Here is a 24,475-nt window from a genome sequence, read left to right as displayed (position 1 = left end):
CAATAAAATACAAGGAGGAGAAATATTTTTCCTTATAGATAACAAAGTAACCTTTTTCAAAAGCAAGCAAACCAGCCCCTGTACTTTCTACCCAAGCACTTCCCAAATACTGGTGACTTCCTCCTCAGGACACCTGGGACGCACAAAACCACCTCTCCCCTTTCACAGGAAACAGAATATATCCGGACTGAGATGTTTTGCTTTTAATCTCTCAGAGGAGGATCGTTATCTTTTACACCTTGGCAGACAGAAGTCAGTCCGGACCAAACGCCCACCCTGGAACGGCAGAGCTCTGGAAACCTCCAGCTGAATGCAGCAAGGAGGGGAATTTATTTGTGAAACTCAGGGAAGGTGGAGGGCAACAGACTGAAGAAAAAATTATTATTAATAATAATAATGATAATAATAATAATAGCAATAATAATAATAATCATCATCATCTAGCACAAAGGAGCAGGGCACTCAGCACACAAAGCCTTCCAACAGCGGCCAAAGAGGTACCGAGAGGAGGCGAATCCCACTTCTCGGAGGGACATGCTGCACAGCTCAGCCTTGGGCAGGGTCTCTGCCCCGGGCTGACAGAGGGAGGGCTCATCCCACCTGTAGCCCCTTCCCGCCACCGCCGGGCCCCGGCCTCCCCGCACCGACCGAGCCCCGCACCCCTCTCCTCCCGGCCCGGGCCGGCGGCGCGGCTGCCGGGCAGCGCGCTCAGGAAAGCCCGATGCTCTGCCCCGGCGGAGTAGGCCGTGCCGAGGCCGGCGGCCCGCGGGAGGGTCCCGTCCCCGCCCCGCCGCCACCCGCCACCCCCTCACCGTGGCCGCCGTGGCTGCGGGCTGCTCCGGGGGCGGGAAGCCGCTGCGGGGCGCGGCGCCGTCCTCCTCCGGATGGCTATCGCTCGGCTCGGCCTCGGAGCTCTCCATGGGGATAAGGGGCTCGGCCGCCTCCCTCCGCGCAGGCGCTGAGGCCGGCTCCGGCGGGCAAACTCATCGCAGGTCCTAGAGAGCGGCGGGGCGGGGGGCGTGGGGTGTGTGGCCGCCCGGGGGCCGGCGCTGCCCGCGGGGCGAGGCGAGGCGAGGCGGGTCCCGCCGGCCCTCAGCCCTTCCCCGGCCCTGCCGTGCCTCCCGCCCCGGCCGGAGCTCATCGAGGGGGTTGAGCTGAGCCCTTCCGAGGCTGCCGGCCTCCTGCCCAGCCCTGCCCGGTGGGGTGCCCGGCGGTGGGCACCTCTCCGCCCACAGCGGGGTGTAGACAACCCCCGTGGTGGTAATGGTCGCCGGGCAGCTGAGCCGCCTGCCCGGGAGAGCGATGGACATTCCGCCGTCCCCCGGGCGCTCATCGCCGCTCAGACAGCTGTAAAGGTTTATTTCTAAGATTTATTTTGTTTATTTCTAAGATTTATTTTTATTAGTGTTCCTCTCACTTCCCAGGCCACTGAGGAGTGTTCGACACACCCATGCTGTGTCTCACCTTCCATCTGTAGCAGGGCAACTTGTCATTTCGCTTTATAGACTCAGCAACTATTAACTTCCCCGCAGGAGGTTTGTTACCATGAGGCAGCTCGGGTTTGGGGTGGGTTTTTTTGGTTTTGTTTTTTGAGCCCCTCATTTCCCCACTCTCGCTCCTTGACAAGCACCGAAGGACACAGTCACTCACTCTGTGCCGGATTTTTACCTGCCCTGCCTTCTCCATCGCCTCCCTCCCAGCCGTGCCACAGCATCCAGGAGGACGTTGTCCTGCCCAGCATCGCTGTGGGATAGCACTGATGTGTGTCCCATCCTGCCATGCTTCCCCAGGAGGTACTTCGGCAATTAAAAATTCCCCGAATCCTGCTCATTTATGAAGTAACAGCCCCAGCGCCCTTGTCTCTTCTCCTTCAAAAGAAACAAATTTTACTGTGCATTCCTATTGTGTCCCTTCAGAGAGACATTCAGCAAGCCTGACCTGCAGCTCTTACTGAGCATCAGTTAATACATCACCTATACATATCCACACCTTCAGCCTTGCAGCCTTTGGTTTTATTTCCTCACGAACCCGTGGTGCCCACACACTCCTTGTGGGACCACCAAAGTGGATGGAGAGATTCTTCCTTTTTTATTCCTCATACTCCAAACATCATCTGGACACTCAGGAGCAGCCCTGTCATTCCACAGTTTACATATCACATCACGCCCTTGATACTTCCCATTTTTTGGACCGGATTCATGTCCTTTGACTCAGGCACTACATTTTTTATTATTTCCTTTTTTTTTTATATCCTTGTCCTTTTCAAACCCAGGTTAAAGGGCACCTCAGGGGAATCAAAAATTGATATTCAAACTTCTTTGCTTTTCTTTTTTTCTGCTTTGAGTAGGAAACAATTTTTTTTTCTTAATGTTGGCCAGAGCTGATTTTGCATACATTTTTCATCCAAAAATTAATCTTTTTCTTTCAACAACAATTAAAATAAATCTCAAAATCCCCTTTGAAGATGCCATGAATTAATATTTGGCGTCTGGTTTCTATTCTGTTGTCTCAAATGTTTATTCAACTTTTTCCTCAGATTGTTTGAACTGATACATCAATCCCTCCTTTCCCACCCCTCTACCACCAGAGCTGGATGGAGTTTCCCAAGCTTTTCCACAACAGGCTTTCCTAGAGCAAGTTTTTCACAAATATGTGAGCTTTGATTTGTCCTCTGAATAGGATTGATTTAAGATTTGTTTTCTAAACCTGAAGTCCAGTTTAGATGTAAAAGCATGATTGCACTTTGTAAAACAAAGTCTGTTTTCCATTAGGATATGGTTTTCTAATGTTTACTCAAGATGTACATTGAGATACATACCTTGTATCAATTACACTTGCATTTGCAGGATGTGCATACTGAATTTTTTCTGATCTATATCAGCAATATAATGGAAATATTTACATGCAGCTCACGCAGGATATCATACTTGGTATTAAATATTTTTATTATGGAAACAGTATTATCAATAAAGTACAGTAATGTTTAGCAGGTCTAACCTTCAGTCATTTCAAAACCTATATTCAGCATTGAATTTTCTTAATACCACTATGAGATCTGGAGAAGAGTAGAAACACTACTTATGTAGGAGAAGGATAATGACAGAAGTGCCCAAATCAAGGTGACCAAGAGCCTGGGTAGCCCTCACATACAGCATAGCCTGGGGAGCTTTAGAGGAGAACACGAGGGGTCCTGACAAACTGGCATGCAATGAAGAGGTCTTCAATAAGCACCCAAGTCTTCAACAAAGTGCTCTTCCTGAGCCACAGTTCCACACCTCAGCTCACAAACTGAACCAATGGTATTTTGTGACAGAAAAATGGTCCCAGCACAGTACTGCTTTCATGAGTACTTCCAGCACTTGCATTACTTTGGTCAAAATGAGCCTTGGCATTTACTCCCTAGGTAGACCTAAACACTAGTGCAGTCAGGCTGCCTTTGAACCCCTTCTTGTCAGGATGCAAGTTTCCTGCTGGTGACTCTAACCAGGACACTCTTCTGCTCTTTAGCATCTTCACTAGGAAGCAGATGCTTTGTTTTTCAAACAAAAAAAGGCAAGCTCAGCTCCACTTCCTACCTATGAGTCCCTTCAGACTCTGATGCTGTCATCAGAGAGGTGGATTTTCTCAAAAACAACCTTTTCCCATCAAAGCACAAATGACTTCTTTACCAGAGAGTTACACAGCTTACAGCAGAGAAAGCAATACCTGACATTCACCAAACAAGGATGCTCTTTTTGCAAGTTTGAATATGATTACTCTAAGCCATGACAAGATATGCAGAAGCAGCAGACTGCTTCAGTGCCCTCCTCTCAGCCCTTCCTGACTCTGGGCACAGTCTGACAAACAGGGATCCCATCTTTTCCTAGGATGTAAATCCATTCTTTTTAGTCTTACTTTGGATAAACTGTTTCATCTTACTGAAGTTCAGCAAGGTATGTACCACGTAACCAGCTCCCTGACACTTTTTACTAGGTTGTGTGTTCCCTCTCCTGCTTGGTTCTTTTGACAGCCTCCTTTGCTCTAACAGATAACACACTTTAAACAAACAATACATGCCATACTCATGGGAAACAGGTTGGATAATTTCCACCTTGTCACAGCACTAATTTTCAGTAACTTCACTTAGAGTTCTTCATCCTTCAAGTTTTGAGAGGCAGTAAGAATTACATGATAGTATAACTATACCACCACCATCCATCCCCTTGCTACTGGGGACTTAAATATGAACACCTAAAGCAGTGGCTATGGTTTGCACTTATCCTGCAACACCCTGGTCTTTCATTAACCCAGAGAGGGTTAATGAAAGGGTTAATAACCAGCTGATATTCCTGCTGATGAGAGAGGTGTGTGCCTGCTGCCCCTGCAGTGTCTGCCTGTGCTGGTGCTCACCAGCAGAGAGGTAGAACATCAGTAGATTCATGGAGCAACACAGCTGGAGATGAGGACCCACCATCCACACCACATGTATTTTAGGCACTATTTTTTAAGGTGCTTCCAGCCCGTTCCTAGGGATTAGCCACCCTTCACACCTTCCAGCTTAGCTGCTGGTGAAAAAAAAATCTGGCACGTGCCTGCCCTAAGACTGCAAGCCAAAGCAGGACAGCCAGGAGTTTTCCTTCAAAAGCACATTCCTGATCTGTAGTTCAGGCTCCTGGATCCTATCAGAAATTCACTACCAGTAACAATAATACAAAGATCACGAGCCAGGCTGTCAGAATTGCTCATGCCTCCCTCTGCAGGCTAATTCCTTCAGACCAGAAGGTGCTTGCTAACCAGGGGCCTCTGGCAGCTGAAGTGATGCCAGCTTGTGCTTTTGGACTTTAAAGGCTGATCCTGACTGAAGACACTGGCGTCTGTCTGCATCTGATGTCATTGGCATGATGGATGGGGCAGAAAACAGTGCTTGGAACTGCCAAGGAGCTGTCAATAAAATATATGAGTAGCTGCTTCAGCGTGGAAGAGTGCGGGGGGAAAAGTCAGTTTAAAAAGAATAAATGGGAAATCCTCTCCTCACATGACTCCAGCCTCCTCACAGGCACGTGTCATCTGAATGAATTTACTATGCATTAAATAGTATAAAAATCAACATTTTGTTAATTATTCAGAGAAAGAAAGACTCACGGAAAGATAAGTGGAGGGTGGAAGGGAGATCTGCGTGTCTTTCAAGGGGGAAAGGAAATGACCTGATCCCAGTCCAGCTGAAACTGGTAGCAATGGTTTCCATTTATTTCAGCAAAAGAAGATCTGGACCCATGAATACAAACAAGAAAGCCAAAACTAGTCCCCATTTTTGAAGGAATCAGTACAAGCACAGCAATAGTGTGAATTAAAGTTTTGCTGAAAGTGGCTTCAAAAGTGGCAAAAAGAGAGCAGTGAGAAAAAACCTCAAAATGTCATAGTAAGCAAGCAGAAAGGTATGGGAGAGAACTGAACAGAATAAACACCAAAGAACTCAATAACAGTGTAATTGGTAAAGATGGGCAAGTCAGGCCTTTACTTACACTTGATGCAGCTTTGGTCAAGGAGCCCTTTGCATGCAGTCTTAGAGACATTAGAAGTTATGGTTGGGTTTCTGGACTATGGAAAGACTCTGACAAAAGCCAAGAATCACTCAGAAAATGCATTTATCCTGTGTGGCTACCAAAACGAGTGATGGCTGAGGGGCAGGAGCATGGCATGGTGAATCTGATATCAAAAGCTTAAAAAAGCAGATGCAACAGGTATCACTCCAGTCATGTAATGTGCAAGAAATCTAGAGGTGCAAGGAAACATCTGATTGCAGAAGTAAGCCCAACACCTTTTCTTATAGTCATTTAAAACCCAATGCCCCTGCTATAATCTTTGGGTTCTAGCAGGCACGGAGAAGGTCCAGGGAACCTCAGGAGCTTTGGCCATTGCATTAACACTGTCCTGACATGGATACACAGTTCCTTTCTTCCCCTTCTCTCCCTTCACACCCCTTGTCACGTGAAGGTGGTCCTTGCCCCTGGGAGGAATAAGAGTTTTTACTCACCTGGGTCTGGCACATGTCCATGGTGATGTTACCCTGCATGAGGGTGTTTAGTGCACACATTGGGAGCTTCAAATCTATTGACTGATTTCAGAGCCTTGCCTCCCACAGTGGGAACCCAGGCTGTTTGAAACCTTCATTTAAATATACACTATATTGTTTCAGGTGGCCCAAGTTTTATATTACTTCTCTAGTAAATATCTTCCAGCTCCTAAATGAGAACTTTGGGAAAACTGCTCCCACAATGCAACATAAAATCACCCTGCAGAGACCTCACGTTCCTCAGCCTAAATCCAGTCTTCAGTGTGTCTTGAATTATGAGATTGTCCAGACCACTAATAAAGGAGCAGGGGAATTTACACCAAAAGGCATAAACAAGTCAATAATAAAAATAACCATTTATCTCTTTCTTTCTCCCCAATGTCTTATGCCAAAGGTCACTGTGTTCTCTCATGGAAGCAAAGTTCTACAATGTGAGTTTAGACACTTTCGGCTAAACCACAGAGTTCACAAAAGGAACTCACTTTTCCCTGACTAACTCTGTTGGATTTTTAATTTGCATTTTTTCCTTGGATAAGGTCTGAGAAATAAGCAGGGGCTGTTGGTCAGAGAAAAGCCCGGGTCAGTGGGGCACAGGCTGCATGACTCCCTGCCCAAGCCAGAGTTACTACACCATAGCACTGGGAAAGAAAAAAGCTCCCAGGCTTCTTCCAGTTTTGCAGATGAGATTCAGTTACAACAGCATCAGCTCAGTGGGCTGAAAATGCAGCTGATGGGAGGGTACATCCAGCTCCGTGCCATCTTAGATGCAGCAAGTGCCAAACATTCAGGTTCCCTCTCTGCAGAAAGCAGCCTGCAGAGCCCAGCAGTCAGGTCCCAAAGCAACCCCTTGCCCATGTCACCATGACACCACTTTTTACCAAGCAGCAGATCTAACACCTTCTAGAAATAAGCAGAGCTGTTTATGAAGAGCAGGATAACCACTGCTCCCCAAAAAATCCTCCCCTTGCAATGCTCCCCTTAGGAACCCAACTGCTTTGTAAAGATGCCATGGCATGGGACATCCACTACATTTCCTCTCATTTCAATGAGCTCCAGCCCCAGGTCTCTTCCTAAGATTATTCTGCAGGCAGGACAAAGCATTTTACAGGGTTCAGTTTGGCCCAGAACTTGTTTGGGATTGCCTGTGTTTTTTCTGAAAACTCAGCTCCTGTGGCTCAGGGTCCCTAACTGCACAGGGACGCTGTGCAGGCTTCCTGCTGCTTTCCCAGGTTCTGTGGCTAAAAAAAATAATATCCCCTGCTTCCCTTGCACTTCCAAATCACACAGTGTGTTTTGTCAATGTCCACCATTGTTAAAAGCCCCTCTGGGCTCCTGCTAGGGACATTATTTCTCTCTGAGTTGCACAGGCAGCGGGGGATCCTTCCTGATTTTAAAGAGGGCTCCCAGGGATCATGAATAATCTGTGACATTCCCAACACAAGCCTTACCCAGTTGCTAGAGCATGCAGAAGAAGGGCTCTCATCTGAAAGGCCCACCAGTCAGTCTGAGCAATCCACGGGCATTTGGAAACACTCTGAATCCAAAGGAGGAGAGTTGGCAGCTCACCCAGAGAAACTGCAGTGCACGCAGCAGCTTCAGTGCCCTTATTGGAACATCGTGTCTTCCTGAAAGTTTGCTAAACATTTGCTTGTCCTTAGCCCTCCGAGGCCATACCTCAGCTGTTGTAAACTCAGGCCAACCCATCTCCTTGGCATTAACACTACACAGCAACACAGAAAGGTGTCCAGTTTGATGCCAAGGCAGCCAAGTGAGGGAGAGTAATGTTGCGCCTTGCCTAGGACTCGAGCTGTGAGCAAGAGAAGCTCCCAGGGTCAAGCAGACCTCTCTAGACTCATTCTTCCAGATAAATTCTGTGTGTATTCCAGGTGGTATCTTCCTGCTCTGTTATACCAGGGATGTAGAGTCACTTCTTGATGGAGGACAGGGTAAACTGGCTTGTGTCTGGGCATCCTGAAGTGAGTTGGAGCTCATGGCTACACATGTGCTTGTGTAGCCATGGCAGAGGAGAGACGTGCTCAGTTTATCAGCTACATCTGTACCCCATCTAGCACCTCTGCTTTTTCCTTCTTGAAAACAAAAGGAGAGAAAAGCAAAACCGTTACTGAACTCCCTAACAGCATAATTTACAGAAGCAGTTTACAAAACAAGTGGGCGCAGTTTAACAGAAAGATTCATGCAAGACAAGGATCTTCAAGTGCAGCAGAGCAAAACACTCATGGGTAATGGTCACACACACTCACATATATATACAAATATGCCATGTATACACCCCATGTTGATTAATGACCTAAAAGGTGAGCTTTAAAAATGGGTAAATAAGAGTCACTGAATGAGGATGTTCTGTATGCATTAAAAATTAATCAATGTATTTATCATCAACAACAAAAAAATAGCCTCACCTTAGGGCAGGCATTTTGATTCAAAAAGACTTCCTAACTATATCTCTTTCTCTGCCATGCTTGATTACAACGATCATTATTTTGATGCAATCTAAAGGATGGGGTAGATCATAGGGCAAGGGTTTGAGGATTTTACTCCTTTTGCTGCTGATTGTGTTAACAACCAAGGCAAGTTAGATTTCTGCTATATTTCACAGTTTGTCTTTAGGAAGTGGGGGTAATATTTCTCACAAGTTTTTGTAAAGCAGTTTGAGATCGTGGGGAGAAAGCAGCTATTTAACTGTTCTGTGTTATTTTTTTAGGCCCTGATTCAGGAAAACATATAAGTATATATTTAAATCCTGCTGCTTTAATGGGTCAAAAGCACCTACTTTAGCCTAAGCTCATATTGATGTGGTCTTTCTGAAAAAGCTGCCCTAAAACTTTTAATTGTCCCTATTAAAAATACAGCCCGTTGAAGCCTACTTAAAAGATAGACTTCATTTCTAAAAGGGGGATAAAATTAGTGAATTAATGGCAGCTCAGCATACTGAAGCAATACCTTCTGTGTATTACTCAGATGAAAGAGGCACACAGGAGTATCCATGCCTTTTTGATTAGATGCCTGCAGTAGACATTAGGTCCCCTCCAAAGCTCTTTGGGCCGTATGGAGCAGGCAGCATCTCCGCATTGTCATCAGGGGACAAAAAAAAAAAAAAATAAAGAAAAGAAAAGAAAAAAGAAAAAAAAATTCAAACTCTTTCTGAGCCAGGCTTCTTCCCCTTGGCTCCCCCCTCCCATATTTGTATATATTCCGAGAGGAGAGTCAGGCTTAGTTTGTTCATAAACTGCAGTTCCTGGGCGGACCCCACACACAGCTGGGCTTGAGCCGCTGGATCCGCCTTCCCGGCAAGCCTGGCCGGGAGCCTCGCAAACTCGGGGCTCCAGGGCTTGACAGCAGAAACGCAGGAGACTGCCTGCACAGAGGGAAGATGAATTGGTCAACACCGTGAAAGTGGGCTCCTGGATGCTGGCAGGATCCAGAAAATGGGTTACTGGAGAAGACCGGCTCTGCTTCCCTTACTGCTGCTCTCCTTCTGTGAGTAGAAAAATGTTTCTGGTTAGGCAACGCTAAGCAACATACTCTGAGAGGTCGTTTATTTTTCCTTCCTCCAGCAAAATCTCTAATCTTTGATTCTTCCCCTGACAGCAATTAGCTGGAGGATTGGAAATAGCTGAGAATTTAGCAGAATAGACTGCTACAACTGCATGGGCTGTGTATTTCTTTCACAGCGAAGGGCGAGCGATTGCCTTGGTGGAAAGGGCTGCGTGCGCGCTTGGAGCAGCTCGCAGATGTCAGTGTTTACAGTGCAAAAATATATATAGGTCAGCATTACTTGTTGGAAGTTTTTATTTTATTGAGGGAGGTTAAAAGCAACTGAAGTGCACTGCTGAATGATCTGGTTTCGACAGTGTCCAGATGTGGTGAAGTTTGCAGCTCAGAACTTTTATCAGCCCTGGTTTATGTGCAGAATTAATCGAACTATTAAAGAAGGAAAGAAGGGGAGAGGGGGAGGAGAAGTGTCTTTGCAACAACATCTGGTTATTCGGCAAACCTTTCCAGCACTTACGTAAAGATTTCTTTGTAAGAAGTGCCCTGTTTAGGTTTTGATAGCACTTCTTCAAGACTGTAGATAAAACCGTCCAGCAGCACTTGAAAACGTGCCCATCCATGGTTTAACTTCTCTTGTTTATGTCTTGATGATTGTTTCATAACAGGGAATAGATTTGTATATAACTGAGTGTTATATATGCATCTTCTAAGTACGTGTGTGTGTCTTTCTGTATATACTGTGCCCATGTATGTGTATACATGCACAGATCCCAATCCAGAATATATTTATATATTTGCATGGACAATGACCCTTTTTACAGTGAACGTTTTACAAAGACAGACCCATTCCCCTTGCTATAGACATTTCGATGTAACTTGAATGGCTTTTTCCTCAAAAGTGACAAAGTAGAACAATTATAATTCCAGTATTTTTGCATTCAAATCAAATGACTGGGGGCAGGGATCTGTATCTGCATTCAGATTACGTGGGTCCCCCTATCTACAGCAACAGGGAATGAAAGAATCGGTTCTGTCGATCATTCTGGTGTAGGCAAACACAACCCTTGGTGCCATGTCTAAGCACTGAGTCCTGGTGGGGGGGAATTTAGGACATAAGGTCTGCTTGAGTTTTCAACCAAACAAACATCAAAACACATAGTATTCATTATTGTAGATAATACCTTAAAACATGTTTTGAAATGGACACTGTACCAATAACACCCTGCTAAATTGATTGCATTTGGAGCAGAGCTGGAGGAATTACTACAAGGTATTATTTAAAGCACAGTCTTGGGTCATTTTTGGCAAGAAGGAAGACCACTAATTACCCTTCAGAAATACCTAATTTTGGAGTTATTTAACTTACAGTTTCCTTTTTCTGAGTGGCAAGGTTTTAATCTGAAAGAAGCCAAACCAAAACATATCACGATTACGAAGTTCATCTGAAAGGTTACAGGAGTGATATGATGACAAAATTCGCCTCTGTATGGGGGAAAAAAAAACCAAACCAAGTCTTGCTCTCTCTGATTCAGCCCAACAATGATATATGTTTTCTGGGGCTACATCCACTTCCCTTATCTATCATGTTATGATCAACCATGCAGCCATTCTGAGACAGTAAAAGTACCCTGAGAGCCCACTTCACATTGACATTAAAAGCGAAGGGAATAGCAAGTTCCCTACAATGACAGAAAATACACACTCAGCTATTCTTTGAGCAACATATCCCACCACCCATCCAGCTTCTCTTTAAAGAGTGACAACTCTGTCTTGGTGACAGCAGCAAAGTCACTCCTCTTAGCTCAGAGATTTAGGGCTTGTCATGGAGGGCATGGCACACATTGCAGCTCAGGTATCTCACAGTAACTCCCTCAAGTCCAGCATCTTTAGGGACTTTGTAGCTCTCCCTAAGAGCTTACATTAGGACAGCAGAGACCTCGATTTATGCTCTACACTGTCCATCCCTAACCCTTTAATTACCAACTGTACCATCAGACAGCGCATCAGACCACTTTTATCCACGTGCAATGCAAAAAAGAACCACTCTGACAGACTAATGAATTTTCTACTGGATTTCCCTAATTCTCCCTGGCCAGCCCTAGCAAGGTTTTAAAATATCTACCCTGAAACTTCCTCCCAGTGGCTGCTGGAGGGCAGCGTTTTTACGTGGCTTTCTCAGGAGAAAGTGTGAGGAGTCCTTCCAGACCAGAGAGCTGGCACAGTTCTGGATTTACCTAGTCCAGGGCAAAAAAATACAAGGGCCGTTCTGGATTAGAGAACCTGTCTTACAGTGTAGGGGCTGAAGGCTTACAGTGTCTTTAGTTTGGCCAGGAGAGAGCAGAGAGGTGAGCTTGTCATCATCTATAGCGAGGTCCTGGAGAGATGCTTTCTGGCAGAGCATTCTTCTTCTATGGGACAGAGGAAAAACAAGATTTAGATGCTGAAAGCTGAAACCGGGTGTTTTTGTGCTAGAGCACAACCCACTAATGCTATTTCAGCAGGTAATTACTCAGGCTCAGGATGTGATGGATTTTTGTTCCTCAAAAGCCTTCTGTGACTGCAAGACCATCTGCTTGGTAGACTATAACCTAGATGTTATGGATGTGATATGGGGATCCCTGTATTGTGCACATGGAAACACTCTGTCCTTAAAGTTAATAATTACGATATTTCCTGTTTTGCATCAGAATTGGGAAAGCCTCATTCATGCTCTGTCAGCAGTAGGGCTCAGATCAGACCATGGCTGAGCAAAATCTTGTCTCACAGAGGAGAGAGGAAAGCACCACAACTCTCTGAACTGTTGAGACAACCTCAGGAATGTGATCTGAGTGTCACTGGTGTGACAACAGCTCTCAGGGCATGAAGAGCCCCAGGAGCCCTGCAGAGTGGCTTTGAGCATCCAGCCTCCAAAAGAGGACATGAAACTCACAATTTAAAGGGCCCGTAGCACTTACCAAGGCTCTACCCCACAGGATCTACTGTAACTCCAAAGAGCTACAAAGAGGATTTGTGAAGTAAGGGATGGTTGCAGGTCTGCTGCCCTGAGCCCAGAGCTCCCAGGGTTTGGGTCTGCTTCCCTATAACTCATCTCCCATTAAAACACCAGACAACTAAAATATCCTGACATTTTTTGCTGTGAGTCTCCTTGGCTCTTTGCAACAGTCCTTCAAGGCACTTTGATGGCTCCACAGAGGGCACATTTGAGGGGATATCTCTTGGTAGATGATGGCTCTCTGAAGCCACACGTTCTTTCCTGCTTGCACAAACCAGCCCCTCTTCCCCAAGTGAGCCTCTTCAGTTAAACATATAGAGCATATATAATTCATAAATCATGACAGGGAGCTCTGGGGCTGTCAGAAAAACATCTCTGGCTTTTGATCTGCTCAAGCAATCTCTGACCTATCCCAGGCTCCTCAGGCAGCTCATTCAACAAGTCGGCCTCTTATTCCTAAGGTCACCAGAGCTAAAACCAGGGGTCATCCTGCCACTGAAATGCCAGCCCCCTCCTTGGGCATGGGAGCTATCAGGGTTGCACCCCCAACACCAAACCACTCACAGTTCAGGAACACAGGGTGAAACCTGAGCTGGTGAGAGGACAAGAGAAGGAAGAGGATGAAGGAGGAGTCCCCATCCATTTCCCAGGCAAAGATGTCCATTTGCAGAAAGTGTCTTTTCATGTCCAAGGCTGGGCCAGAGCAGTGGAGAACACCACTTCTCCCATGCTACATGGCATTTAGAGGTGGGTGCTGCCTGCCCCAGGAGACATGGTGCAGGGTTGGTCCTCAAGTAGCCCCACAGTGTGCTTTGGTGTTGTTTTAAGGCAGTCAAAACACCAAGGAAGAAACTATCAGCCTCAAAACCAGCCAGGAGTCTAGAAGGGCCCCATGGTGGCAGGGCACAGGTAGTCGGGTTGGGACCAGGCACTGCACCCCACTGCCTAAAGGAGAAATTTGTGCGTCCCACTGTGAGGATAAATAAGAACAAGGTTGCAACAATTTTTTTAGTTAGGAAATAAAAGGGGGAAGCACAAGAAAAACCCTAATAATGCAAAACCAGAGACATCTTCAGTGTTGCAAGTGGCATGACATACTCAGCAAGGCAAGTGATGGATTATTTTGAATTCACCTTTACTTACTGTATTTACCAAACTTCCACAGCTTCAGCCCTTGGTGTAAGTCAGACAAACTGAAGGCTGAGGAAGCTGCAGTGTGCAGTTATGTCAGGTTCACAAAAGTGAGCATTCCTCCTCCCCTTGCATCTCCAGCTTTGCTCACACTTGAGACAAGCTTTTAATTAAAGCTACACAAATCCGTATTTTAGTGGGGGGCTTTGTGGAGGGAAGTAATTTCTGAAATGTAATTCCATGGAACTCGAAATTAAAACATGTCATTTTCTTAAAACAAAACAACCCCCCAAACTCAAACCTGTTTTTTTTACTGGTGTTATCACTATTCAGTGATGACCACAAAGACAGTTTCATGTACTAGTAGTGAAAAAGTTCATCCAGCTGCAATCATGATAGCTGTTACTCCCCTTAGAGAGGGAGTCCTGAACAGATCTATCCCACATATTCACTGAATATGCAGAAAGCAAACATTGGCATTAAAACCATTTGACTGGGATTTTTATTCTGAGAAAGTATTCAGCTCTACTGTGTCCTCTCCAGCTTTATATTGTTCCCTGCTTTGCTCCATCAAGTTTATTTCCTCAGGACATTATTTTCCTCTCCCCTTAGTGATAACTCTTTGCAATAACATTTGCAATAATAGTGTTGCAACTTGCCATAAACGAATGAACTCTCCCATAGATTGTCTTGTTTTCAAGGAAGCACAACATCTGATCTTATTATTAAAAAAGAAAAACAAAAAACAAAAAAAAGCCAACAAAAACCAGTCCCACCAAGGGGACAAAATCAGCAGCTCCCACACACTTTGCTCTTTCCACATCCCATGCTCAGTGCTGTGTGCCAAGTGAAAGCCTCGCTCTGGAAGGGGCCTCCATGTAGCAGGAAGATAACACTGCTGATGGCTGCCTGCCTTATCAAACCTGTGGATTACAGCTACAATATCTCCCTGCTGGACCCCAACTGTGGGATAGTATTTCCTTAGGGACCATCAGAGAGAAATGAAGGGGTGGCTGAAAAGCTGTCTCAGCCCTGCTAGCATGCACATCCCTGAGTTCAGAGATGAATCCTGCCTCTGGAAAGGATCTGTAAGGTTCACCAGAGTCCTATTTCCTGTTCACCAGTTCGTTCATCTTTTTGTTACAGCCTGTGTAGGGCTGAAACTCTCCTGCTAGCTGCTGGTAGCTTTCAAGCTTTTAGAAGTGGGAGAGCCAACTTATCATACAACCCCCACTGCAGTCCACAGTCCCACCAATTCCACCACTCCAGGACTTACCCTTCCAAGGAGCTGTTCCACTCCAGTGTTTTGCTTCCCACTGATAAGCCAGGAACACACCTGCCAAAGAACACCTGCCAAATACCACACCAAATGCATCTCAGCACTGGGGCAATTGATGTGTCCAGCTGCACACCACAGCCTGAGAGTCTGCAGCTCTGAAGATATCTGTCAACCCAGGTTGTTGCAAGACGAACCTCTTCTATGGATGCGGTGCTCCAAGGTCCAGCCAGGTGTCCCAGTAGAATCTCACAAATGGTGCTCTGACCAGCCTGGATCAGTGCTACTGCTCCAAAGGTGGCTAAACCAGCCCCTGGCTTCCCCAGGTGTGAGCCTTTTATTGGCCCCCTAATCCTGCTCATGCGTAGTAGGGGCCTGCCCTAATCAGGCACAGGTGGGCTTAACACAAGCTCATGCCCACTACCTGGCAATTCTTGGCACCTGGTTGCCTCATGTCACTACACCAGGTATTACTTTTGACTAGACAGGATTATTTAAAGGATTATTAAAATCATAATAATTGCCATGCTGTGGCATGAGGATGCAGGTGGATAGAGATGTCCCCTTTAGCTCCATGGCATCTACATTTTTGCCAGGTCCAAAACTACAGCTCTTCTGGGGAAGCAGAGGACTGAAGAAAGCCCTGAAGTAGTCACCTGAAGTGACCAACAGATGGGATCTGGTCATTAATAAGGCATCTCCTTGCCTTATACCTGAGTATCTCTAACCCTTTTGGTTTCCCCGACACCCTTGTGAAGATGTTCCCTCTGGGAAAGACAGCTTTGTTTTGGAAGTCCCAAAGAGACACCTGCTGGTCTGCTGGTTGTGACACCACTTGGGAGGGATCTTTTTCTTAGCTGGACAGTGCAAAATTCTGAGACTTTGACAGAGATCTCTTCTTGCTTCATCCTTCTCAAACTAGGCAGCTTGACTGTGTCCTGCAGTCACCTGCACACCATGCATCACATCAGACAGATGAAACTGCCAATGTAAATTCATACAGTGCCTGGTACTGGAAATCCAGAGAGGAAAATCTCTTTTGCTACAAAATCAGGAACTCAGACCCTTTCCTGGGAATGCTTCTTGGAAGTGCCACAACTACAAGTCCTTCTGGGGTCTTGACAACTATTACAGATACAGATTTTTCCTTAAAAAGATCCACTGGTGTTTTCATTTGGATCATTTAACAAAATGCCACCCATGCAGAATGAATGTCTGTGTCCCCTGATAAGTGCTTGACAGAGCAGGTCACCAGTTAACACATTTGGGACATGATGAGGAACATCTGTCTGATGTTGCTTGATAGAACTTCCTGCCTGGGAGATGCTGAGCACCAGCATCCAGCATGGAAGAAAATGGATCAGCTGCTGTCTTGATGTGTAAAAGATTTTTTACATGCTAGGTCTGTCCCAAAATTAGCTTCAACCAGTCCATGATGGCAAACGAGACCCTTCTCTTACAATGGGAAGGAACATAGAATCATAGAATCATAGAATTGGCTGGGTTGGAAGGGACCTCAGAGATCATCAAGTCCAACCCTTGATCCACTCCCGCTGCAGTTCCCAGCCCATGGCACTGAGTGCCACATCCAGTCTCTTTTTAAATTTCTCCAGGGATGGAGAATCCACCACTTCCCTGGGCAGCCCATTCCAATGTCTGATCACCCTCTCCGTAAAGAAATTCTTTCTAATGTCCAACCTAAACCTCCCCTGGCACAACTTGAGACCTCTTGTGCCCTCTTGTCTTGCTGAGAGTTGCCTGGGAAAAGAGACCAACCCCCACCTGGCTCCAACCTCCTTTCAGGGAGTTGTAGAGAGTGATGAGGTCTCCTCTGAGCCTCCTCTTCTCCAGGCTGAACAGCCCCAGCTCCCTCAGCCTCTCCTCATAGGATCTGTGCTGGAGTCCCTTCACCAGCCCAGTTGCCCTCCTTTGGACCTCCTCCAGGACCTCGATATCCTTCCTGAACTGAGGGACATACAGAGCCATATGCAATGAGAAGTTCAATGAATCATCCTTCTTCAAATAGACCCAGTGTACAAGAGTCCACAAAAATAAGACCAATGGATCCCCTGGGAGCTCAGTTCCTTCTATGTCTTTAATATGTCAAAAGTCACTTGGTGGTGGTAGAAAATGGTTGCAGACTTTCCCACCAGAAGCACAGGGTGTTTGCTTGGGGGAGAGGTCTCCCCAGCACGTGTTTACTCACATTTTGTATATTTGCCCAGTGCTCACCTCTTTATGAAAGAGCTGCAGAAGCAGCTGGAGCTTTCCTTTCACTCTCAGTGGGGCTGTTGCCTCTGCAAAAGGCTGTGGCTTGGGAGGCAGCTCTTGGGCAGAAGTGTTGTTTGGCAATGTTCAGCCCACAGTGTGCTTTGGGGGGTACCCTGGAGCGGGATGCTGAGCTGAAAAGGCAATGTGCTACTGCAAAATGACAAGATCTCAGAAAGGGAGAGAGTGAAGAGAGAACATTCCCCTCCTTCTCCATTCCTCCATGCAGGAGGAGCAGCTTTGCTCCTGTGCCTTGTCCCCTCCAGCCTCCAAAGCTCCTTAGAGCTGTGCTGCAGCTCAGACAAGGGGTTGGGACCTGCAGGAACCCTCTCCTTCTGCAAGAGGGGTCTCTAGAGAGGCATCACACAGACCCTCAAGTTCCCATTACTTTCACGTGTAAGGAAAAAGCACTTCAGGCCCTGTCAACGGGACTCTTGGACCCATTCTTGAAAAAAACGCCTTTCTGAAAACCTGCTCTCTCTGCCCTCCTGCCATAGCTCTCTTCTGCTTTAGAAAAATGGAAAATATCCAAGCTGAATTCAACCCATTTGGGCCGTGCTCTTTGGTAGGTTACAACACAAGCTCCCGAAAAGGTATTTTTTTTAAAGACATCAGTAAAGAAATGGAAGAGAAGACGACCCCATCTATTTACACACTAAATGCAGAACATGTTAGGAAAAGTGAAAATGTTTTTAGTGCCTGTGGTACAGGCTAGCCTCAAGTACAAGTTCTCTCTGACAGCACAAAATACTTAATTACTGTTAGAGCTGGTCTAAATGAGGGCAAAACTCAACTATAATTTTAACAGACATAAAGAACAGGCAGTGCTGGAATGACCTGATGACAGCACATTGATGGGGAATTAAGACACTCTCTGCCCCACACAGCTTATTGCACAGTCCCTTGCAAGCCTTGCTGCTCCTCAGGAATCAAAATCATACAAACAAATGAAACAAAAAAAAAGTTCAATCATGGGAAACCCACCTGAGATATGAAGAGCAGCTCCAGTCTAGTGTCTCTTTGCAGGCTCTTCAAAGTCCTTCTAGCAGATGGTAAATCACATGTGTGCCAGGAATTTCAAACACTCCTCAGGAAGTTCATCTAAACCATGAGTAAATCATTTGCACTTAAAACAGAGTGAATCCTGTTGCCCAAATGTGACCCAGATAATGTTTCTTACATGTTTACCTATTTGGATGGTATCTTTAAGCTTCACTTCCCTCTATTCATGGAGATCCAGGATTCCTGCAGAGGCTGAAAAATATACATAATACTGAATTCCAAAGTACAATATAATGATAACAGTAAAGAAAACCCCAAAGATTGCCGTGCAGTAGTTTTTCTTGGATTTTTTCTCTGGTCAAGACAGAGCAATGTCTGCAACCAACTTGCTTCTCACTTGCTTTTCTCAGTGGTCAATCAGTGCTGATCACTGATGCTTTTCTATGTAGAGCGAGGGACACATCTCTGATGGCTTTTCCTGAGAATGAGATGCAAAAGCTGCAGTTAAATAAAGCAGATATAGAATACACTGTTGATGGCCCTGGAGAAGCAAGAGCAACAAGAATGATGGCAACAGCACCATGAAGCCAGCTGTTGACTCTTTCCTTCTGCCATTCAGCTCCCAGACCTGCCCGTGCTGTTAAATCCTCAGTAATTTCTGCCATGGCTTGAAACAAGATGAGCTCAAACCACCCATGCATGGCCAGGCTGTGACTCCTTCTCCCAGGCAACATGGGAGGTGATCAGAAAAGACTCATTTTTAAGACCAGAACTTAGTCAAAACTGGATCACTCCAATGCACTCTTCAAAAGAGTGGAATGTCAAAACCCTCTGGAAATGGGGTATGTTTAAATCCCATTCCTCAGAAGGCATTTCCCACAGGGGACATGCTAGCTTAGCCCTCTGCAGACCCCACCAGCAGCCTACACACACCACACTATGGCAGACACTGATCATAGAATCATAGAATTAGCCAGGTTGGAAGGGACCTCAGAGATCATCAAGTCCAACCCTTGACCCACCGGTGTGGTTGCTAGACCATGGCACTGAGTGCCACATCAAGTCTCTTTTTAAATGTCTCCAGGGACAGAGAATCTACCACCCCACCGGGCAGTCCATTCCAATGTCTGATCACCCTCTCCGTAAAGAAATTCTTTCTAATATCTAATATCTAACCTAAACCTCCCCTGGCACAACTTAAGACCATGCCCTCTTGTCTTGCTGGGAGTTGCCTGGGAAAAGAGACCAACTCCCACCTGGCTACAACCTCCTTTTAGGGAGTTGTAGTGATGAGGTCTCCCCTGAGCCTCCTCTTCTTCAGGCTGAACAGCCCCAGCTCCCTCAGCCTCTCCTCATAGGATCTGTGCTCGAATCCCTTCACCGGCCTGGTTGCCCTCCTTTGGACCTGCTCCAGGACCTCGATATCCTTCCTAAACTGAGGGGCCCAGAACTGGGCACAGGACTCAAGGTGTGGCCTCACCAGCGCTGAGTACAGGGGCAGAATCACTTCCTTGGACCTGCTGGCCACGCTGTTCCTGATCCAGGCCAGGATGCCATTGGCCTTCTTGGCCACCTGGGCAAGGTGTGTGGGCTGGGCTGATGTGTGGCTTCACCCTGCAAAGCCCCAGCCAAGCCAAGGGATCAGCAGGGCTGCTAAATTTGCTTCTGAACATTGTCCTCCACAGCTTTCCCTCTCCTCAGATCTTGGACAAATTGCTGTGCTTCCCATCCACCAGGAGAACTGGCATGTTCCCCTCACACGGTCTCTGGGCTAGTGGGATTTGCTGTGGTTGTGGTGAGCATGGTGTGGTGCTGGTGGAGGGAAACGTGTGGGACTGAGAATATATGGCTTTCCCTAGGGGCTGTGGGGTGTTTTCCCCTCCTGGGCCCCAAACTTGTTGTTTAGACTGTGCCACCAGCTTAGCTTGTTCTCTTAGGGCTTTTCCAGAGCCACGTGTGCATGGGAAGGACATCAAAAAACATGAAGAAAAAGGAACAGGAGCAACAGATGAAATGAAATGAAAGGGGCTTGTTGCCAGCCAAGATCTTGTGTTGCATTTAGGGAATGGAAAAAACCTGTGTTAAGCTGCTGTCCCATGCAACTTGAGGGACTCCTGCACTAAGCTTCAACCCTCCCTGGAGCCACCTTTTCAGCAAGGGCTATGGGGCACTGAATACTCCTGCAAGTCACATTAATGCTCATATTCCAAGAGGATAAAAAAGCCTCCAGAATGGCAAACAAACACCCAATTTGTAGATTCCCTCCTGGCTTTAGGACAATTTTGTTCATCTAGCAAGTCAACACAGAGCTAGGTGAGGTGGCAATACCCACATGGAGCTGTGAACTTGGCCACCAGTATTGCCTTCAGGGCTGTGCCATCCTGCCCCTTCACAGCCCATCATCTGCCTTTGGGATCATGGCTTGGTGCCACCTTAATGTTCAAATGACAGCCCAGCAAGGGGCAAATGCTGTTACACGATCCACCAGGCCAGCCAGGCCTAATTCAGCAATTTACCTTAGCTTGGGCTTAGCTGTTTTCCCGGGGGAAGCAGGTTCTCAGGTGCCTTAGGGGCTCACAATGAAAAATGACACCAGTAACGTGCAACCAGGTATCCCAAGCCACTGACTTCACTAGTGTTTCAGTGGAGGTTAAGTGCAACAGCAAAACAGGTTCAGAAATGCCCACAACATTTTCAGACATCACTGAATGTTTCAAAGTCACCACGAAAAACAAACAAAATGGTACAGGGCCACGAGGTCTGCTTTTTATCCACTCCGTGTTCCTCCACCCTCAGCTCGGTGTCTCAGGGTGTCGATGGGAAGGACGTTGTCAGTAACACCAGAAAGAATAATGTTCCTCAAAGGGCTTGAGTTCAAAGTCTAAAGGGGGTATAGTTTATTCCTGACCTGGTACTTAGAGACCTTCCAAAGCCAAACAAGGACAGAACATCCTCCTCATCATGATGGGCTGGGTCCTGCTGGGCTTCAGAACCTCAGGATTGCAGGGTTGGCTTGCTTTTTTTTTTTTCCTTCAAACTTTAATGCCCAACTTTCTTTGGCAAGTAATTTTCACATTTGAAGGAATTTTCTGGCTGAAAGAGAAACAATATACCAGTGTAACACATTTCAAGGAGCAGCTGAAGTCTGCAAAGATACTTAAAAATAATTACATAAAATAAATTTTATGATAATCATTTAATGTGGAGTGTAAATAGATGGTTTGATTATAACGCCCTGTCATGTACAACATGCAATTTTTCCATAACTCTTTTGTAATGGGTTGCATGAGAGCCTGGATGCAAAGTAGCTGCCTGGAGACAGGGAAGATCCTCCAGGAATTGCTTTGCATGTGGAAATGGATTTCAAGTTCAGCCACTTCAGAGCATAGTTTTTTGTTTACTTTCCACTGACATCAAACCAGCCGCGATTGCGTTGCATGCGGGATTGGTTAGCCACTTACATAATGCTTAATAAATCCAAGAGAAATAATATAAAACACATCACCCAGTCTGGGAAGAGTAACAGGATCTCATCATTCGTTGTCACTTACCCACCTGAGCCAGGCACTGGAGAAGCATCTGAACTGATGCTGGGGGGGAGGCAGGGCCCTGTCACTGCGTGATAGATGCGATTAGGAAAAATGTTTGCGGCCTGTTTTGAAACCTTGAAGATGGAAATATTTCCAGGGTGGACTGTGTGTAATGATCAGGGTATATCCAAAAGCAGAGCTCCCACTCCGGCAGGGAGGGCAGCTCACCCCATCCCGCAGGGCAAGACAGGCACATGCTGGCATGCCCAGCTCCAGCCGTATCTGCTGCTTGGGTAAGGTATTACTTCACCCTATTAATTTTCCTCTGAGTACTTTGTAAAATCATAACAACCCTGTAAACAGAAAGAGAAAGATTTGGTGATTAAAACATTTACTGCAGATTATTTCGGCAGCAGCGGTGTGGAGGAGAGAGGATGTTGTGCTGAGATGTCAGTGCTGGTGGCCCCCGGGGAGAGGGCAAGGGAGGCAAACAACCCAGGACAGGTCTGCCAGGCTAAATATGAAACAGCAGTGCTGACTTGCACCCCAAAAAACAGGGTGTGCACGAAGAGTGCGGGTACATCTGACCCAGCAGCACCAGCACCCAGTTTTCCCAGGGAAGCTGTGCAAGTCACGGGGGCATCGCCCCGAGCAGACTCTGCTGCTGGGCACAGACCAGTTCTCCTCCTCCTGCCTCTCATTTCCCTGCCTGCTCTGCTCCCAGAGGAAAGCTTCTGCCACCTCCACCCATGCTGTGGTTAAACACCAAGAGAGGAGAAGGTGGGGACGAAGGGGTTAATTACTACAGGCTCAGCACAAGCCAAGTTTGTAAGTGACTCTCTATTGCTATTTCAAAAAGAGGCTGCCTGGAAAGGGAAAGGGGAAAAAAAAAAAAAAAAAAAAGAAAAAAAAGAAAGAGTTTACTTTACAACCATCATTATTTCATCTGCAGAGTTTATACAATGGAAAATAAAAGCCAGGGTACGCGAAGTCAAATCATTTCTGTTTCATTAATGGTATGGAAATCGTTTTGTTTTTATAGGGGAAAAACAAACGTGAACTTGATGTGTGTGCGCGCGCACGCATGCAAGTCCCTTCGTTGCAAAGGGCAGAGCAGTGAAATCCAGAAATAAAAAATGACTCAGAGGCCGTAGGATCTATGAGTCAGTTAAGCTGTTGTTGTTTTTAAACACAAATGAGAGCACAATATGGCAGATAATTGCCCATGCAGCCCTTCAGTCACAGGCATCCCCGCCAGCCCAGCTGTCCGGGGCAGCACCTCTGTTCCCTGCCAACCCACGCCGGCGGTGGGCACCACCAGAGCCAGCACTGGCACCCACACCTCTGGGATAAACAAGGGCCCAGAGGGACTGAGTGTGGGTCATCCCAGCAAGAGCAGCTTTGAGGGACAGAAACTGCAAACTGGGGCAGGAAGGCTGAGGTCTCCCAGAGGGGCAGGGTCTCTCTGGGGGTGGGGGAGGGCATTCAGGGTGCTGCCTGATTTCAGCACCTTGGGCAGGAGCAAGATGGGTGTCAGGGTGGGTGGAAACGAGAGGCTCCAGGGGCAGACAGAGGATCATGGGGTAAGGCACACTCCCCTCATCCTTGCCTACAGGCACAGACATCAACTGATCGAAATCACCAAGAAAACACTCTGGCCCAATCCTCCCCACAGTCCGCTGGGCATCACCTCACTGGCCCCTGGCTCTCTGATTCATCCAGATGGTGCTGGGTTTCTGGGGCACGGTCCTGGACTACCCCTGCATGAGATGTCTCAACACTCCAGCACAAAGCAGAGTCAACTTGTGAAAGGTGCCCAAGAAATGGAGGAGATTACCAAAGCAGAAGGGTGGACAATGTTCTGCAGAGCTCCCCTCTCCCTGGGGTAAAGTTACATCATGATGTAATTTAAGCATCTGAAAGAGATTGGAGAGGTCTGCTGGTACAACCCATACCCAATTTACTTTGTAATAGGACTAAGCAGTATTTGCTAAACACTTAATTTAAAGGGATATTTTCACAAAGGAAAAATAAGTGGTTGAATAACTCAGTTACCAGCTTGTTTGAAGAAGGTCCAAGCAAACCAGAAATGTATATTCCATGTCTTTCTGGCACCACAAAGCACTGATGTCTAACACAATCAAAATCAGTTCTTTTTTATTCACAAGGAAACATTACTGGCTCCTTCTTTGCTCCATGCTGTACTCTGCCAAGTACAGCATTTATTATGCAGGACGATGTGGGACCACATACCTGAGGGCAGAGCTTGGTCCTCTGAACCAAATGCAGCATGAGGACTGCTGGGTTTCAGGCAGGAGTCGGGGGCTGGTGCCTCACAGGGGCTAAAAATGGGATAATAAGTTTTTTCAGCTCCATTTGATCTGCCCTACCTCTCCTACAGAGATGAAGATACAGCATTAGCAAAACACATGGTTGGAGAAGAGCAGCCTGATACTAAAATCCAATTTGGTTCAGCAGCTGGAAGTGGCACCAGATCCCATCACTGGAGATCAGATCTGAGCTGGAGGAAACTAAGCTCCATTCCAAATAAAAGTATAGAACTTAAACTATAAAAGTTTAGTTCTGGGGAGGTCCTGCAGCACTGTGAAATGCCACAGAAAGGCCAGGTGGTTTCCAGCACATTGGATCTAGCTCAACCTGGATCAGAATTCCCAGGAATTCTGGGATCTCACTTACTCATGTCACACTGG

The 24,475-nt window shown here is 46.5% G+C and overlaps 2 protein-coding genes and 1 long non-coding RNA gene across 3 annotated transcripts in view; 1 reads left to right on the top strand and 2 right to left on the bottom strand.

Annotated features, from left to right (window-relative positions):
* The window catches only part of SNX4 (sorting nexin 4), a 34,791-nt gene extending 33,789 nt beyond the window's left edge, over positions 1–1,002 (bottom strand). Inside the window, 2 exon segments of the mRNA XM_071746589.1 lie at positions 813–938; positions 940–1,002. Of these exon segments, the coding sequence (XP_071602690.1) occupies positions 813–938; positions 940–987 (174 nt within the window). The 5' untranslated portion in view covers positions 988–1,002.
* Positions 1,003–9,361: 8,359 nt separating this feature from the next.
* The window catches only part of LOC139797437 (TGF-beta receptor type-2-like), a 33,288-nt gene continuing 18,174 nt past the window's right edge, over positions 9,362–24,475 (top strand). The window contains exon 1 of the mRNA XM_071746586.1: positions 9,362–9,550. Coding sequence (XP_071602687.1) covers positions 9,499–9,550 — 52 coding nt within the window. The 5' untranslated portion in view covers positions 9,362–9,498. The remainder of the gene's footprint in view (positions 9,551–24,475) is intronic.
* On the bottom strand, positions 17,860–21,316 carry LOC139797439 (uncharacterized). The gene is made up of 3 exons (XR_011726468.1): positions 21,143–21,316; positions 18,421–18,486; positions 17,860–18,333 (listed from the first exon to the last, which is right to left on the bottom strand). It is a non-coding gene; the product is annotated as an uncharacterized lncRNA (long non-coding RNA).

Source organism: Heliangelus exortis, chromosome 6, assembly GCF_036169615.1.
Source record: "Heliangelus exortis chromosome 6, bHelExo1.hap1, whole genome shotgun sequence".
NCBI lineage: Eukaryota > Metazoa > Chordata > Aves > Apodiformes > Trochilidae > Heliangelus > Heliangelus exortis.
Note: the sequence above shows the minus strand (reverse complement) of the source record. Positions and strands in the feature narration are given on the sequence as shown.